Source organism: Peromyscus eremicus, chromosome 17 (genome assembly GCF_949786415.1).
Source record: "Peromyscus eremicus chromosome 17, PerEre_H2_v1, whole genome shotgun sequence".
Lineage (NCBI taxonomy): Eukaryota > Metazoa > Chordata > Mammalia > Rodentia > Cricetidae > Peromyscus > Peromyscus eremicus.
Genome location: NC_081433.1, coordinates 9,689,152 through 9,708,205, shown reverse-complemented (window position 1 = coordinate 9,708,205; position 19,054 = coordinate 9,689,152). Strand labels below are relative to the sequence as shown.

Genomic DNA, 19,054 nt, shown 5'->3' with positions numbered 1-19,054 from the left:
TGAAGTTAAAAGTGTGGGCATTTCCTTTTCAGTGAGGTGATTTCTTGGTATAAAACAAGTTGGCTGCTTTCTACACCGTTCTAGGGTGACGATAAAAATATTGCAACGATAATCACCACAGGAACAGATAGAGATGCGCAGGAAAGTACATGGAAGATACTCGGGTTGCTCAGTCTCGTGCTTCCCCCCTGGTCCTGCTCTTCAGCTGCGCCTTCTCTCCCACTGTTCCCTAAAGCTCAGCACAGCAGAGTCCACAGCAGCCTGACGGTGTGAGAAAGGGATTCTGAAATGAGGACACTCAAGTCTCTCCGGTTGTCGGCGGCATCTCTGGGAACACAGGTGTGCTGGGGCGGACAACATGGACGGCACCGTGTTACAGCCACGTCCTTGTACCAGTTTTTCATTAATGTCCTATTTTGGGTGAGATGAGAGGACCACAGGAGAACTCCACCCCATGACCCTCCTGAGCGCAACTGAAATATAAAGGAGCCGGAGGGAACAGCGTGCCCACGTGACCAGTGCCGCTGGCCTTTGCTTGGATGACGCAGTGTAAACATGGCTTATCTTCTTGTTCCACGGTGGCTTGTCACCCGCATGAGAACCGAAGGTATTGCACTTACGAGGGGACTCGAACAGCTAACACTCCATCAGAACTAGCAGCACGTGTTTGTTCGGTCATTAATGAATAATCTTTGGAACCTAGTGAACCAGGTAGGGTACATTTTTTTTTTCCACTTCAAAGAGGGGCCACCATGCAACTCAGGGAAGGAAGATTTGTTCAGCTAGGGGAAGTTTAGGCCAAGACTTTGGGTAGCATCGGATGAACAATGAATATAGGCAACATAATTAACTAAAATCAAATGGATACTTTGTTCAAGTTGGGTCCATAGAATTTTGGGCTTAAGACAAACAATGATTGTCTAATGTTACAATTTGTTTCTATGTATGTTGTGTATGTTCGAGGAAGTGATGGGGAAGGCTGCCAGAAACCTCACGGGTGTGGGCAGCAGGGTGTGGGCAGCAGGGTGTGGGCAGCAGGGACATTTGCTTTTTGCATTTCCTTCAGCTAGGGGGTGTACATCAGACCTGCTTACCTCTGATTACTTCTAGATAGTTCCTCTTGGATACATCACTTTCAAAGTCTGAAGTACCAGTGCTTACAATATATATATATATATTTTTAGCACAGTGGCATGAATACAGGAGGAAGCATCATTATTGTACTATTCAGGATTTACGTATTTATTTAGGTAGAAAATGCTTTGAACACTCTGGGGAAATAGGGTTCAGTGATAGAAGAATATTTTGGGGAGTTCTTTTTTTGCATTTTTTAAAAGGATATACATTCGTATGATTTTTGCTTCCAAATATATTTAAGGCTGTTTGGTAAAATATATACCAGATACAAGGCTCGATTTATAAGATTTTGCTATTACAGGGAATTCTTGACTACTCAGTTTTAAAAAAAAAAAGTAAAACTTTGAGGCTTGACATGCTGTAACATCAACCGTGCCCCCCCATGCGTAGAGGAATGGAGAGGATGAGGAAGAGGCCGGTGTCGTCTTAGCAACACCCAGCTGCAAGGCTGCCTCGCTGGGTACCCACATGCAGTGACCAGCGATGCAGTCAGGCTGCAGAGGGGGCCCTGGGGACCGTTTAAAGTGCAAGTCACAAGAAGAACACAGATGCTACAGGGATGTCGAAAGCTTTGCTCCTATGGCTAAGTGCATGGTGCTCCTCATGTATTAAAGAGGGAAGGCCTGGGATGGGGTGGGACCCTGCCTGAACTTGAACAACAGAGACCTCTGAGATCAGGGCCATGGGCAGTCTGAGCGCTCGGTGTGGCATCTGAACTTCTGTGCAGAAGTCTGGTAACGCCGCCTCTTAACGTGTAAATATAATTTACACAAAGTCGTTAATCAGAGCCAATGTTTCTCTTCTCAGCACTCAGAGTCATGACTACTGATAACCTTTCTTAGATTCCACGGCTGGAAACCACCATGCGTGGCCTTTTCCCCTTTTCATGTCTAACACAGGCAAGAAATATATTCTTAACTTCAGCAGTACTGCATAGGACCAAAAGAATTCTGGAAAAATACAAGTATAAACTAATTTTTTTCTTCTTTACCATTTTAACTGATATACTTACCACTCACATTCATATTTCTTATACGTTTTACAACATCACAACTGTCATCATAAACAAGCAAACTCCTTTAAAGGTACCCTGGAAAGTCAAGTGATAGCAGTTCGAGAACGCATGTAACATACATAAAAAGTACATGTAGCTTAAGCAGTGAAGTTTAAGAAAATGCTATGTGTAATGGTTTAGGTTACGAAGGGATAAAAATACCATGACTATTTCTTAGTTTTTTCCCTCTTTGTATTCTCTGGGCTTCTGCCAGCCCTTTCCACGGGTCCCTCTCTTAGAGGAACCTACAGCTGAGCTTTGAATATAAAGATTCTATGCTAGATATTTTTTTGGGGGGTGGGGTGGGGTTCAGCCTTGTCATTTCCTTTTGGAGAACCACATGGTGGGGACCTTGGAGATACCCTCTTCTGTCGTCACAAATGTCAACCAAGGAACCGAGTGCTTCCTGTGGTGGCTGGACCAGTGAGGACAGCAGGGTCTTGGGGCAACTGAGCTGGGGAGAGTAACTCAGATGAGAGGAAACAGGCTTGTCCGTCTTTCCTGCTCTTCGAATTGTAGCACCTTCCACTTGGATGTCTAATGCCTCTCGAGAGTGGGGAGATGCACCCGTTTGTCGTGACCTCTGGTTAATCACACAATTTATAAAAATATAAATAACAAAGTGAAAGCTAGGTTCCATCTCAAGAGGCCACTGGGCGGCCCTCTGCGAACAGGGAGGTAAGTCAGGGCTCACCAAGCCTGTTCCTCAGAGCCGATGTCCTTCAGAGTCAGTCTTGCCATGAGCTCAGCAAACTAGGAATCGGAGTGTCCACTGTCTACGGTGCAGAGAACACGGCAAGGGCGAATCCGGTGGAGGGTGAGACAGAAACTACCAGGTAGGCAATAAACTGTACAAGCATTTTGTGTAAAAGAACAAAACCAGGTGCACATGGCCACCTCTGGTCCTCAGAGCCGCGTCTGGGCCTCGGGGATGTAGATCTCGATGCTGTCTGCCCTCTCGGTGGCCGAGTTCTGGCGGAAGGAGGCGGCTCTCTTGGCTGCCATGAGCCGACGCCGGGCTTCTTGACGCTGTCGGTCCGGCAGGTCCAGGGACTTTTCCCTTGTGATGGGGAATTTCCCCTTGGGGGGCTTCTTTGGTATTGGAGGGGGGATCTTCCTTTCTTCCTGAAAAGCATCACAAGTCAGACTAGGTCAGGGAAGGTCATGGAGAGGTCACGGAGGCAAGTGGGAGGAAGTCGTCGGGGGAACATCAGGAGAGAGGTCAGGTTGTGTGTGTGTGTGTGTGTGTGTGTGTGTGTGTTGGGGGGGTCATGGGGAAGTGGAAGGAGGTCAGAGGAGAGATGGGAGGGGTCATGGCAAGGCCAGGAGGGTCATGAGAAGGTAGAGGGGAGGTCATTAGAGGTCAAGGGGAGGACTCAGTTAAGTCAGGGGGAGGTCAGGGGCAGACCAGAGGTGCTGAGTCCTGGAGCCCCGGTTCACCCAAGTTCTGTTGGATCTCCCGCCCTGGTAGGCACTGCCAAATTCACCCCCACCGATGCCCAATGAAGCAGCTTCATCTTACAGCATTAATTTTTTTTTGGGGGGGTCACCTTTCTAAACTTTGGATTTTTTAGTGGAGACTGAGGAGTTTAAGGCAGTGTCTGTGGATAAGAAAATAAGCTGCATCTCAACACAGCCATCCCCCTAGCTCTGGCATCCTGCAGTTCTCACTCACCCCCATACTTTCCAAAGCACTGTCCCACCTGAGTGGTAGCAAATGCCTGGAGGGAGTGTGGAAGTGGTCACCTGATGTTTGTGGGAGAGCAAGCATGTTCATGAAAACCATCTTGTGCGGACAGGAGCCCCCAAGGATCCCTGAGCTAAATTCTCAAACCACGAGTCTAAACCCACACTGACTTTACTGTAAACACACATATATTTACATATCTACGCACATACAGTATGTCCCTTAGCTTCGATTCTCAATTCACATCCAAAAATATACATGCATCTCGAGAGAAGGAATGTGGACAGACTGGAAACACATGCGACGCAGAAGGCTTGTGAACTTGAGCACAGGGCTTGCACTCTGGGACGGTGTTCCTGAGAGCCAATCGGGACCTCCCCTGGCTATCATGAGACGACTCCTGCCTAAGTAGAGCGCTGTCACCTGAGTCTCCATGTTTGAGCTGTACGTGGTACAGGAAGCAGAGGGGCGTGTGCCCATGCCCACAGTGGCCTGATGTTGGAAAAAGCGAAACGCTGCCTTGGTGTCTGAAATTTGTTCCTAAGGTTGGAAGCTATGGCCCACTCCTGACTTCCTGGTGTGCCTCTTAAGCTACTTAGAAATGCAGCTCTCATGGAGGACACAGTTGTTCATCTCTCTCCTCTCACTGTAGCAGAGGGGTGGGGGTGGGGAGATAAGGACCTTGTAAGGCTTGGAACTCTTGTCTTCAGAAGTACCTAGAAGGGACAGGCTTTTCTTTAAGGTGTGGACCTGCCACTCGGCATTGGGGTGAGTGTCCTGAGCAAGAACACATTTCACAGGAGACTTGGTCCGTGTGCCTTTGTGTGGGCTGGATTGGGAGCACTGCTTTCATGATCATTCCATTCTTGTGCCATCCTCTCATTTCCTCAGAATCATGGGTAGTCTGGACTCTCTTCTGTGTTCCGACACCCTTCCCATTATCTGGTAGGAGGAATTTGATCACCGTCCTCAGGGAGATCTATGGCTGTTGGCTTTCAGCCCCACTAGCCCCCAGCAGTGTCTTTGAGGAAGTCCAAACAGTGAGTAGTGAGTGCCCCCACTGGCTTTCATTCTAATCACTTAGCTACCCATTCTTGCTCACACGTGGAACAGCACTTCTCCAAACTATGAGTAATCTGTTTTCCTTGTAACTTCGTTTTCTTTCATTTCCAGAGTTTCACTATTTATTCTAGGCTGGCCCCAAACTTACAACTCTCCTGCCTCAGCTTCTCAATGTTGGGAATTGAGGCATATACCACGACATCTAACTGGAACTTAAACATAGTTATTTAGCGTGTGTATGCATGCTTGTGTGTGTGTGTATGTGTATGTGTATGTGTATGTGTGTGTGTATGTGTGTGTATGGTGGGGTGGGGGTTGCACATATGCCACAGTGCACTTGTGGAGATCGGGGGGGGGGACACCTTGTAGGCATTAGTTCTCTCCTCTCACCAAGTAGATCACGGGGTCAGCCTCGGAGCTTCAGGGTCAGTGGCAAACACCTCTCTCTACCCACTGGGCCATCTCACCAGCCCCTCTAGCTGTAACTCCGTTTAATGGACGATATCTATCTAGAAAATTCAGACCATGATTACTTCTCTGGAGAGCTCGTCAGTAGGTGCATGTACTGCTGACTTAGACCGTCTTCCAGTGCTCTCTTGAGATGATCTCATCACGAAGCAGAGAGCCAATATTCAGATTTAATGCAAATTTTCAGCCTAATTAAGGCTGGGGCTCCATAGGAAGATCACACCCTCAGACTGCTTGGAAAGATTTAAATGATGCCTTGTCCTTCACTCCCAACATGCACCAGGGAGGTATATTTGACTAGAAGATTGCCATCTTAGCCAGACCTAAGATCTTACCTGTGGGAGATCGTCTAAATACAATGCAAGCAGAAGTCAGATGAAAATGAGCCAGGATTTATCCCTGGAGGAAGCTAGATTGTAGATGTAGGGATTTTTAGTGGTTTGTCAGAGATGTTTGTGTACTGGAGATAGAGCAAGACACCACTGCTATTCACATACCCAGGACCCTATCCTGTCTATTTGTGTATGCGACTGCAACACACACACACACACACACACACACACACACACACACACACACACACGGAATTCAATCCTGTATCAATTGACTAAAGGCGGAGAAACTGGCCATCATCCAGCATTACACCAGGTACCAGAAGCCCACAGGCACAGTGCTCAGGACCCACCCAGCACACCATGTGACTTCATTACCTTTCTCTCTGGTGACTCTATTATCTTCCAGTCATTGAGCTTCAGCTGGTGCAGTTCATCAAACTTCATGCTGACATCCTCCACAGACAGCTGCAGCATATCCCAATAGCCAGCTAGATCCTGCGATGTTGGCCTTGGCATGGCACTGGGGTCCTGTGGACACACGGGGACATTACAGGGCCCGCTCTTTCTTACTATGTCACTCAAGGAGTCTGACTAGGAGGAACTCCACTCATTGGAGACAAGGCAGGAGACGCTCCATGACCCCATAAACGTTAACCTTAGCCCAGGTATGCGCCAACTGCTTAAAACCATGCAGCATAACCCTTCAATGTTTCAGCTTGAAAATCCTGGGGGCTAGGATGTAGTTCAGGGGTAGAGGACTACTTGCCAAGTATTTGCAAACTTTCTGGGTAACACCCTTCATACGGTTTGCAGCTTATAGACACAGTAGAGCCCCATGGCTTACTCAGAAGGGACAGGGCTGCACATGTCTGGTGCTGAGACCATTGGGATTGCAGCCATTTATTTCATGGTGTTTATTTTGATGGGTCCTAGCTCTAGTTCTGAGGATCAAGTATGACTTCAAAAGGTAATGTGAATGTAGTTTCCTCCCATGTAGAGCCAAGCCGATCTCTTGAAGGAACAGAAGATTCAAGAACACCTCCCCTGCCAACTTAGCCTGCCCAAGGGGTGCCACTCAGCTACCCACAGGCAGCTCCTGGGCTGGTTCTGAGTCCAAGATGCACATTATTTCTGCACAATGTATGGTCCAATCGGTTTCTACTCTGACAATCGAGTGCTAATTCTGTGTGTGGTTCTCTTGATTCAGTGTGAGGCTGACTCCTACTGTGGCCTCACGAAATCAGACATTTGTTTGAATGCTTAAAGTATCCAACTTTCATCAGTAGTTTGAGTTGAACATTGTTTGGCTCACTGTTTCTTTAGCCCAAGTTGATGCTCACATAGAAATTATACCTGTTTAGGCACCATTGCAGTCTCACAGGTACCCAGATAACAGCTTATGGCACCAGGGAGGGTCACAGGGGTGGGGCAGGGAGAGGGGATAGAAGGTGAACTCACAATGTGTCTGTCCATTCCTCCTAAGTAGGACCCAGAGCTGGGCTTTGCTGTTTGAGCCTGTTCTTACATTGAACCACTAGAGGGCGACTTCTGTCCACACTGAAGCGGCATCTGGCCATGTAAGCTTCTTTCTGAGATACCAGGCTTTCTGTCTGTCTTTTTTTGCTTGAGTGTGTAGAGGGAAGAGGGATAGCTACACTGTAGCTAAATCACGAACTGCCCACACCTGCACGACTTCAAGACACCTGGGGGGGGGGGCGGTCTGGTTTTCCCTAGGGTTATTTCTTAGACTTAATGATTGGCAAACTACCTAAAATGTCTACCACCAGCAGAATCCCCCAGCAACCGTGAACCACAGCTTGGAGGGCAAATAACATTGCTCGGTCTTTTGCCTGTGTCTCCTGACACCATTCCTCAACAAGGGTCTTAGAGATCCCCTAAGAGAAGCCAAAAGAAAAGAGCCAGCCAGATGCTTTTGAACTTGAGAGGCATCAAAGATGGTCAGGGTGGATCATTTCAAGCCTAAATCAGCTGCATCCAGTGCAGAAGAGGTGAGCATTTCATAAGCTGAAGGGTGAGGTTGGTCCTGATGCAGCAGGGGCTGTACCAAGACACCTCAGAGGCTGTCAGGCCACCCTGACCACAACTGCACGGCACATAGCATTCCTTACGATCAAACCGTTCGTCTTGTAAAGATAGTATGGAGAGGAAGGTAGGGCTACACGTAATAGCCAAACATTTTTCTACCCAGCTTCATCTTTCAAGGCTGCAAACCTTCCAGATCATCCTTTAAATGTCGACAGAGCTTCATGCCAAAGGTGCCATGATCTAACTCTACACCTCATGATGACCTTTAATGGGCTGACTGGAAAACGTAGAGAAAGCATTATCCTTAATGACCCCAATGAAAGACCTGGATCTGTACCTCAGAGGGGCTGCACTTGCATATGCAGCAGGACATGTAAGTTCACTGTCTGCACACACGCTAACAAGCAGGGCACCGTCAGAACACCAGCTGCCTTGGCCATGACAAGCCCCGCAGCGGCTTTTGCCTTTATGGAAAGTGTTTGGTATTAAGTATCTGGATTGTAAAATTGCCTAGAACTATGAATACGATTCAGCTGTTTCTCATGAAATTATATGCATAATTTAGTCAGACAAAACCCAAACATTGTGTGTGCATACAATAAATGGGTACATGCATATGTTGATATATGAAGATGCATATGCATGAACATACGTACAGGTATATAAACACACACACACACACACACACACACACACACACACACACACACACACACACACACACGGGTTTCTCCTCTCTTTTCCAGGAAGACCCAGGATCGATGCCAAATGCATTCATAAATCTAGCTCAAGACACATTAATTTCTGTCCTGCCTACAAGATATGCAAAGACCAAATGACTTCTAAGATCTCTTCTTAATCTCTTCACATGAATATGTCTTTGCTCAACACCATCATAGATGACTTTCTTTACTTGTGACCTTGGCCATCATAGCAATGACTTTCCTACCTCCTCTTCTGGGATTTTTCTGGGAGAAGAGCCAGTAATGGAGGTACACCCAGACTCTCCCTCTCACCTGCATGCTCTACTCAGGCCCAGCCCAACCCCAGCTTCCAGCTGGATCCTGGGCCTAAGGTGTGAGTTGCTGGGGCCTGAATGTAGAGAACTAGGGGTAGGTGTATGAGTCCCAGATGGGGTGCAGGTCCCTAGGGATGGGATGTTGGTCCTTGGAGATATGTGTGTGGGTCTCCAAGGCGGAAGTATGGGTCCCCAGGGCAAGATGTGTGGGTTTCTGAGCCTTGGGTGTGTCTTCAGGGCCAGAGTATAAGTCCCTGAGGTGGAGTGTGGGTCCCTAAGGCTGAGGTATGGCTCATCAGGGATTATCTGTGGGTCTCCAGTGTTGGGAAGTGGGTCCAAGGCTGGGTTATCTTCTCTCTCACCCATCTTCCTGCTTAGGGGCATGTCAATGAATGAGGAGTGTGGGGGTCTGAATGAAAACACCCCATGGGGTCGGTCGTATGTTTGAATACTTGTTCCACAATTGGTTGAACTGTTTGTGGGAGGATTAGGAGGTGTGGCCTTGGTGGTAGAGGTATGTCATGGGGGGTGGGCTTTAAAAGCCCAGGCCATTCCCAGTTAGCTCTCTCTGCTTCTAGCTTGTGGATAAGGATATAGGCTCTCAGCTCCTGCTCTAGTGCCCTGCCTGCCTGCCTGGCCTGCCTGCCTGCCTGCCTGCCTGCCTACTGCCATGCTCCCCACCACATGAACACACCCTCTGAAACTGTGAGTCCCTAGTAAACACTTTCTTCTATACGTTGCCTCGGTCATGGTGCTTTGTCATGAAAAGTAACAAGGAGTCTGTGAGAATGCATGCACACCACATCTCAACACCCATGGGTTGGGATGACCGTACTACTTACCATATTCTGCTGACAAAGCCAGTAAAACTGCTGGAACTTCTGGGACATGAGCAGCTGGGCACTTCCCACAGCGCTCCTGATCTTTCCTAGAACTGTGAGACACAGGACAGATTAGGACCCGGTCCGCAATGACAAAAGGGAGAATGTGCAGTGTCCAGTGAGCTGGGACCAGCACGGCCATCAGCTGAAGTTTCCATTCCTTCCCAGCTCATGAGAATACACAAAGTTAACCAAATGCCAGCTATGAGGGTGTTATCACTGGGTACTAGGGATGGTTTAGCTCACTAAGGTGGAAGGCACCATAAGATCTTCTTTTTAGGCCCTGAGTTTGTTTAGCTTTGATGCTTAGGTGAGGCCTTGTTGAGGAGCCATAGGCTCCAGAAGACCCAGTGAATAATACTGAGATGGTCACTCCTCAATTTTGAGAAAAGCACATTGGTTATCTTCCATCTCATTGAGTTTAATTAAATACTCCAGTGAACTGAGGGTACTATCTCATGGAAATGACATGAGCTGTGTCTCAAATACAGAGGAGCTACACAGAGGGTAGCCACACATGAGGTCATGCCATACCTCAGAATCAGCCAAAGAGTTATGAGCCACACAGTAGGTCAGCCTCGCTGGCTTATCAGACCCTTTGTGAGGTTAATGTTACCTGACTAACCATGCCTCCAGCAGGACTCGGCTTTGGGCTACAAAGAATTCCTGATCCTCAATGGCTTTATGTGGGAAGCTAAATATTAACTTTTAAAAATAGTAAAGAATGTGTTTTTATCCATGCGAAGGATTTAACACACAGTGACGGCTTCTAGATTTAGACTGGGAACATGGAAGGCTTTGTCTAGGAAAACATAAGGGACAGAGAAGCTATGGTTCTTGCCCTTGAACTTCCTCATTGTCCCTCCTCCACTTTCCTGTGAGTGCAGCACCATCCTGAAGACAGTTGCTTTGTGGACCCCGGCTCACACAGGCCTCAGAGTCATCCGGGAGCCAATGGGAACCTTTCTTCCTGCTGGACCCTTTTATCTTTGCCCAGCTTCCCTCACCAGCTCCCGCTCATACGCCGCCCTCAGAACTCATACAGTGCAGTTTTCTAGACTTCTCTCTCTGTCACTACTTGATTATGAGGCTTGGCTGCCATCTGTGAGTTTCTCCTTCAAGTTCCCGTGCAGAGCACAGACATCCACCCCATTCCAAGGACTTGAAACAAATCGTTGTGGGTTGGATCCATTCTCCTGGGCTTTTCTGGAAGAGAGTTGTGATTAGCATCTGTCTGCTGTGTGCCAAGGTTGGGGGGCGGGGGACAGGTGTCTTGGAGTTCTGTCCCTCAGGGAAGCAGAGGCAAAGGGACCCATTGCTATCTATGCCTTGGAGAGCTGTGCAGTTCAACAGGCTGTTCAGACCCTTGAGGTTTTATCGAGTCAAGTCAAAAGAACTTCCAGATCAGTGGAAGACCAGCAAGCAGAACCTATGGCAGTCTATGGTGCTCTCTACCACCACAGCCCAACATCCATCCCCAGGGGATGAAATTGAGGGTCAGAGACAGGGACCGAGTTACTGTAGCTTTACTTCTCACAGGCTAGCTCCCCAAAGACCAGTGGCGGCTACAACCGGTCCCAGGGCCAATTACTGGATGCACTCGGTGGAAAAGTCCACTGTTAGCATTAAGTGAGGAATGGCTTTGAGTACCAAGAATGCAGAGACAGAAAGAAACATCCTACATGTGCCAAACGCTGGCATCTGGCATCGAAAACTCTGACCTGACAGGCCAGCTGGCGCAGCCGCGTCCACACTCCACCCTAGCCAGACTTGAGGACAGAAAGAGCGAGTGCTAAGAGGAATGCGTGGAGACTGCTGAAGACTGCAATGCTGTAGAAACAGTGGGCTGATAAGAGAGGGAGTGTAAGAATAGGTGACTCAGAGGGCAATCGGAAAGTACCGTGCAGAAGGCATCCTTCACCGGTTCAAAGCCAGGGTCGACCCCTGAATATCATGTGCTCTTGAAAGTGATTAAATACTTATTTGGATGTGTTTTCTCCCTCCCTCCTTCCCTCCATCCCTCCCTTCCTTCCTCCTTTCCTACCTTCCTTCTTTCCCTCCCTCTTCCTCCTCCTCCTCCTCCTCCTCCTCCTCCTCCTCCTCCTCCTCCTTCTTGTACATTTTTATTCTCTAAAAATTGATGACGGAAAATTCCACATTTGTGGAAGATCAGGAAGAGGAGTCTAGCCAACACCTCTGTATCTCTTACAGCAAACAGCCAAGGCTGTGAGTGACTCATTAGCCACCTGAAAGCATGTTTTAACCCACACTTCACTTTCACCTTGTCGAACGGCACACATCCTCACTTCTCAGCACGGATTGATTGCCTGATATGGTCTAATTCTAGATTGCTTCTAGGATGTTCAAAAAGGTAAACCCCAGAACATTTCATCAGTGGGCGAATGACACCACACTGGTTTCCTTTCAGCCGCAAGAGAAGGGGAGGTTACAGGTCTTGATAGGCGGATCTCCATCAGACTGTGACGGGAAGAAAGGAGGGGGAAGAAGGGCTGGGATATGGAGGCCCCTGGAGATGGTTCAGGTCCAACATCCCTCTTTAGAAATGCTTGGAAAGGAGAGTGGTGAACTGCAGATTACCTTGGATTTGGGGATGTTTGCTTACATATAATGAGACATTGAGGGATGGAACCCAAGTTTAACCACCAGATTCACGTAAGCTTCATTATGCCTTGTCCGCATGGCCGGCAGGTGCTTCCTACACCATGTTAGCATTCACGTTTTGCCTGTGACCTGTCCCGTGAGGTCAGGTGTAGAATCTCTCACTTGTCAGCCACTGCTCAAGGTGTTTTGAATTTTCAGATTTGGGTTCAGGCCCGTAGTGTGTGTGTGGGGGTGTAGGGATAGGGAGGTGCGTGTGGGCAGCACTTTGAGCAGAGTCTCAAAGGACGACAGAAAACACATCATCCCTCATTCACACCTGATGCCCTACAGGAGCATGATGAACAGTCTTGGTGTCCAGAAGATGAATGTTTTGCTTCTGGAAGGTGGAATTTCTGTTTCATTCTATCCTGTAGCACAAGTGATTGATAATATTTAGAAGGGCTCATTTTAATCAAACTTGTGCTATAAAATTAAAGAAGCCATGAATGCATGTATTTGTTTTACTGACTTCCTTTCTTTAAATTGTAATAAAAAGCTGATTTGTTCTACAAAACTTGAAGCTTAAATACCTAATCTTTGTGTTCCTCTTAAAACAGAATTCTGCTGAAGTATCCATAAAGGACTGCGATTTATAATCTTTAGCACAGTGTGAATATATGGTGACTCTTGGTATGGATTAATGTGGTGCGGTTTTTGTCGCAGGTATAAATTAAACAGTGCCACAGAGATGAAGCATGGTGGAACGGGGCTAATGAGCAGCCGCTAATGGTAGGTGAACTTGGCCGCTTAGTGAATGGGAATGATCCTATCCGAGGCCTATATTGTAAATAGCTTCCTGTAATTGCAAGGAATTTGAAGCGAAAATTCAATTTATTCTTTACCACTATACTTGCCTAATTTTGTCAGAGTTTCAACAGTGTCCTCTTAAGGGCTGCAGATAAGGACTGGTACTCATCAGAATGCAAATTTTCAAAGAACCTGATGTAACCCTGGCCTTTGGTGTACAAAAAAAAAATTAGCTAACTTGGCTCTTTGAATTTATTTTTCACCTGTCTCATCTAATTTCATTCTATGAAAATTTCCTATGGAATACCGGCACCACTCTTACAGAATTTGCAGAGTTGAAAAGGATCGTCTGGTGTTGTCAGCCTCTCTCGGGATTCCCTGGCGATTAGTTTTGCAGCACTGGAGGTGGGTACTGCTCCCGAAAATTTCCCTTCAGGCCCCAGGCCTCCTCTCTTTCATGGCATGAGCATGTAACCGAGTTGTTTAGTTCCTCACAGGCTCTCCTCACACCCTGAGTAAGACTCTGGCCAGCTGATGACATTGCCAGCCTGACCCCCCAGCTGGGCATACTCTTTGGCCTGGCTCCTGCCAGAAGTCTATAAGCAATGGGGACCCCATCAGCTTACGCAGGGGCTTGCATATAACATGTGTGCATCCTCCCCATACTCAAGGCGCTGTCTGTGCCCTGGAATCTGGTTTGCACAGAGGTCATCATCCCTCTCACCCTCCACTCTGTTTTCTCCCCCATCTGCTTCAGGTATCCTGGCCAAATGGAGAGGGGTAGAGTTTCTCTTCAGCGCTGTGCTCCTTACCCGTGTTCTGTTCGTCTCATACCTTCCCTATCATTTGCTTGGTCCTATGGGAATGTGCCCCGTAGCTGGGCATTCCCATCCATACACCTTTGTACCCTTCATGGAACATGGCCCGGGAGACCCTGTGACAGGCATCTGATCCCACTGTGGTATTATGTGACCACACTGGTGGTCATTTGTCCTGACTATGAAAGGACATCCATTTGGATAACTGATCTCTAAAGGTCCCTCTGATGGCCTGGAGCTCTCAGCACCCAATGGGGGAATGTTCAAGTGAGCAGATGTTTGGGGTGGGAGGAGTTATTTAGTCAAAGAGCCTTAATATCCATCACAAGACTTGACGGTACATGTGCTCCTGTGTGGGGGTCATGAGAGAGCCCCAGCTCCGTGCAGTCATCAAACAAGGGATTTTTGTTTGTTTCAAAAGACTTAGTAAGTTTGGGCTTCACTTCACATCCTTACCCATTTGATTTAGTTAATACAAAAAAACCCAAACTCTAGTTCTCAGGCACTTTCAGTATCTCCTAAATATTTCCATTTTTGTATTGAAAGTAGGAGGCCTGCACGGCAGGACTGAACCCGAACCAGTCTGTATTTGGCTCTGGCTTAGCCTTTATTAGCCGCACAGCACTGAGTAAACCAGATCCGTTCATTCAGTTCAGTGAACTGTGATTACAAAATGATAGTTTGGGCAAAAATTATTTCATGTAACGGAAATTTCAATGTTCAGAGCTCAGAGTTTTGGCTTAATAAGCCATTTAATTTAATCTTAATTTTAAAAGTGTGGAGACCAATGACTGTTGCTAAAATAAGAACTAGACCTGGAGGTTATCTTACTTGTAAATATTGTCAGGGAAAGGTGAACTTGATTAACTCTGGGATAGTTGTATGGGCAAGTCATGCAGGTGGGAGACACAGTCAGTCATGTCACCTCTGCTCACAAGGAGACACAAGTGTCCAAGAGATTAGAATTTAGGAATGTATCAGAGTTTGCACTCCCTGTCCCCCATGCTCGAGGTTTACAGTGTTGAAGTCATGTTCAGTGGAGAAAAGAACATGTAAGTCCAAACCAATAGCTGCTATTTCAGGGTTAGGGCCATGTGATGCTCCCACCCTACACCTGAGGGCACAAACCAATGCCCTGGCATTCTGGAAGGGCATACAGAAGATGGGGAGGACTGTGAATGTTGCTGTCCATGAAGCTTGCCCACCCCCACCCCCACCTTCTCTCTCTCCCCAATTCTTGTTTGCAGAGGTCTTTGTTCAGGTACCAAGGATGCGTACGACACACCAACTGTTGATCTCGGCATTCACAGACCCAGAAATCTCCAGGGTGGTGCAAAGGCAACCCTTGAGAAACATCAATCCCATCACGGTACTGACACTTGGGCCAGGCAGGTGTAAAGGGCAATGCCCACTAAGTGGTGGTCTTCTCAGGAGCCAGGCTAGAGCTTCCTGCTTCTAAGCTCTGTGTCTCTTTTGTGTCAGAGTCTCCTTTTTTTTTGATCCCATCTGCTTTCTGGGCTCTCAGAGTATAGCACAAGTCCACTTTGTCCACGAAAGCACCTCTCAGATCTCTTAAGTTTTTGAAGTATTTTATCCATGCTTCTCTCATTGTCCTGGTGTCCTGTTCCTCCTGCCTATGGCTTCTCCTGGTCCTACCTCCCTCATCCCTACCTTCTATGCTGAAACTTACTCATTCTTGTATTGTTCTGGCCTACCAATAGTGGCTAGTCCATGTGAGTACTCAATAAACACCCAATGACCACAAACATCACTGACAAAGATGGCACTCAATCAAAGCCCCTTAAGTGTTAAATAGCACATTTAAGAGAATGTAACCAGGAGGTGGGGGCAGTTTACTCTGATCTATAGTTGGCCTAGAGGGGTATGCTTTCCCAGAGCCAAGGGCAGTCAGGAATATATCTCATACACGGCACAACTGTGATGATGGATCATATGGCCACTTCAGTTACACAGAAGTGCTTTTGGGACACACAGGAAATTCATAGTTTTCATGGATTCCCTCAGAGAGAAGAAAATTACATCCTGTGGCCATGCCTCAGCCTGGACACTTTCCTTCTCAAGTCTTCATCCTTCATTTAAGAAAGAACTGACCTCCTGTCTCTGTATGTATTCCCACAGCCCTGTTGCAATGACCTAGCAGCCTAGGCATTCTCCATGGACCACACATGGTGTCTCCCAGCAGTGGTCAATCATAAAGACATACTGTATAGGGGAAAGGGCTCCATATTCTCTGAAACAGCAGAAGAAAGTGGACACAGTGAGGATGTCTCCAGAAACGCAGCAGTGAGATTCAGAATTGTAAACATGCGATGCAGACACCCAGCATGGGGCAGGGTGGAAGGTGAGAGGGAACCTCCAGTGCCTTCTGTGTTTTGCTGGCAATGTCACCTTCCATCTTATAATGGTGAGCACTAAGACGCGTATGTGACATGGTTAGCACAGACCTTGGCGGGCAGTGCAGGTCAACAAGCATTGCCTTTAAAGAATGTCCAACCCTTGGGAAAAGTAAAGCGTAGTCTAAGCATGGAGAACAAAATAAGGAGGGATCTATTATTCTACAAACAGAGCAACCACTGTATCCACATCTGCATGTGCAAAAGCAGATCGGAACCTTGATGATGTATAAGAAGGGCGGAAGGTCCAAATGGTGCAACTGTCCTGGCAGGTGAGGAGATGTTCTAAAGACATGGATGCCCCTCTCTTTGGTTGTCAGATTAATGGACTCCAAAAAATTGAAAAAAAATGTCCTAGGAATCCCATGATGGCGGAAAGGAAAGCCTGGAGAGCCGGCCAGAGGAGGACCTCACACGCAGTTCTCACAGCTTACACAGGCACACTCACATCTTCTGGTTTTCGTTTCATCTTTTCTACGAATGTGACATTGCTACAGAAAAAACTGAGAGAAGCCAGGAGCTCTCTCTTCTTGATTTGGCCAAATTAACTGAATCCATTTTCCTTGATCAACGTGCTTACTAATTTAAGGATTGGTGGGTTTATTAGGGTAGCTGCCTCATAACAACATCAGGGTAAAATAGAGGTAAAACAACAGTTTCTGAATCCCACTCTTTCTGTCCCCCTTCTCCTTCCTTCCCCCCTCTTTCCCTCTCCTCTCCTCTCTCTTCTCTTGCCCCCAGCCCTCATTCCCTCCAAGCCTTCCTCCCTCCCCATCTCATTCTTTTCCACCCCCTTCTCCTCTTCTCCCTCCTCCCTCCATCTCTTTCTTCTCTTCCCCTCCTCCCTCCATCTCTTTCTTCTCTTCCCCTCCTCCCACCCCACCACCCAGCCTCTGGGGAACACATTTCCACCTTACACCACCTGATTCCACTTCTTGGTGGTGGATTTTTTCAAGTAGAAGAGAGGGAGGTGGAGAACGAGTCTTTAGCTCTCTCTGTGGAGAAGCAGGGACCTGAGAGCCTGAGGGTTTGGACAGGTCTGCATTGGGCACGCTCAGTGGAGGGTCTCGTGGGTAGAGTCCTACTGCCCCTGTAGTGGGGAATTCTTGCTTAGCTTCAGTGCTCCTTTAGCATAATGTTGGGGATTATAAAAATGGGACAAATAATAAGAATGCTGCAAATTAAGTGATCAGAGAACTGGTTAGTGGAATAAGAGGTGTAGCACACCATTAGGGGAGAGTTAGTGCGGTTAATCTCATACTCAACCCATAGAATGAAGCAAAGACCAGCCAAAGGGAGAGCATGCCCCTAGGAGCCTGAGAACTGCCTTTCCTTTCATGGTTTATGTTTCTTCTTGGGATTGGGTGGGGGCAGCAGAGAACATTTTGTTTTCATGGCCTCAAATGCGAAAGAGACATCTCCCTATTGATATACTGACATTTGTCCATTTGCCTCACTGAGAAATTACCAGTCCAACATACTGTGAGGAAAGACAAACTCTTACTTTCTTCCGAGAGGTCATTCTCCTCCGCTTCTCTCTCCATCTCTTTACACCAGCCTTCCATCCTCTTCGTCTCCGTGTGCAGCAATTTCAGAAACCATGAGCCATCCCTTCGGCATGGAGACATCCTCCCGGTCTCCACTGTGTCCAGTGATGGCTCCAGCCAGGGATCGGGTGGAGGCAGGGTGGAAGTGTCCACCTGTGTCCTGTAGTCCTCCCTGTAACTGAAGAGGCCCTGCGTCCGCACAGTCCTCAGTGCCCCATACTGGGTCGGGGTACTGGGCTCTGAATGTCGCTGGAAGGAGGATCCAAACTGCAGGCCCTTGTCCTCCATGGTGATATGTCCAGGGAAGCCCTCCAGCTCTAGGTCAGCCTGCACAGCAGCTGTGACGCTGTTTGAGCGCTTGAAACGACCATGTCTGGAAAAGGAGGGAAGGAGACAGAAAAGATGCAGCCTTTTTCCCAGACCCTTCACTGGACACTCCCCAGCCTCAGCGCTAACACCTACTGACAAGTTCAGCTCAGTGTGCTTTAGTGTCCCTGTGAGGAACACGGTGTGACAAATGAATGGACCCATTCACCATCCAAGTACACTGAGTGAGAACAGTGTTCAATGGCTACTTTCTATCCAGCACAATGGTTCTCAACTTTCCTAATGTTGTGACCCTCTAGTACAGTTCCTCATGGTGTGGTGACCGCCCTCCCCCCAACCATAAGATTAATTCTCTGCAACTTCATAACTGTAATTTTGCTACTGTTATGAATCATAATGTAAATATCTGCTATGCAAGGTATCTGATATGTGACTCCCCAAAGGGTCGCGACCCAAAGTGCTATGTTTATGAACTGCAACCTATATATAAAGCAATGCCCTCTGTAGATCTTTAGGTTAAAATCTGAATTTCTTTGCAGTTCAGATCTTTCTGGTGGGGTCCTGAGACCCGTCGGGGAGGACTGTCCCCAGCACAGTACCTAGGAGAGGGTACCTGCAGCTTTCAACACAGAGCCTGGTACCTTTTTTGCTGCTGTGTAGTTGGCAAATATGTTCCTTAATACTAAGACAATAATTTTTCTGCACTGGTTCAAAATAGTTCACCTAGCTGGCATGGTGGTGCACACCTTTAATCCCTGCACTTGGAAGGCAGAAGCATGTGGATCTCTGTGAGTTCAAGGCCAGCTTGGTCCACAAAGTGAGTTCCAGGACAGCCGGGGCTACACAGAGAAA

The 19,054-nt window shown here is 47.6% G+C and overlaps 1 protein-coding gene across 1 annotated transcript in view; it reads right to left on the bottom strand.

The window, feature by feature from the left end:
- Nucleotides 1-2,060: 2,060 nt before the first annotated feature.
- Nucleotides 2,061-19,054, bottom strand: part of Dlgap2 (DLG associated protein 2) — a 149,797-nt gene continuing 132,803 nt past the window's right edge. The window contains exons 10-13 of the mRNA XM_059244992.1: nt 17,833-18,248; nt 9,650-9,741; nt 6,119-6,271; nt 2,061-3,316 (exon numbers count right to left, since the gene is read on the bottom strand). Coding sequence (XP_059100975.1) covers nt 3,098-3,316; nt 6,119-6,271; nt 9,650-9,741; nt 17,833-18,248 — 880 coding nt within the window. The 3' untranslated portion in view covers nt 2,061-3,097. The remainder of the gene's footprint in view (nt 3,317-6,118; nt 6,272-9,649; nt 9,742-17,832; nt 18,249-19,054) is intronic.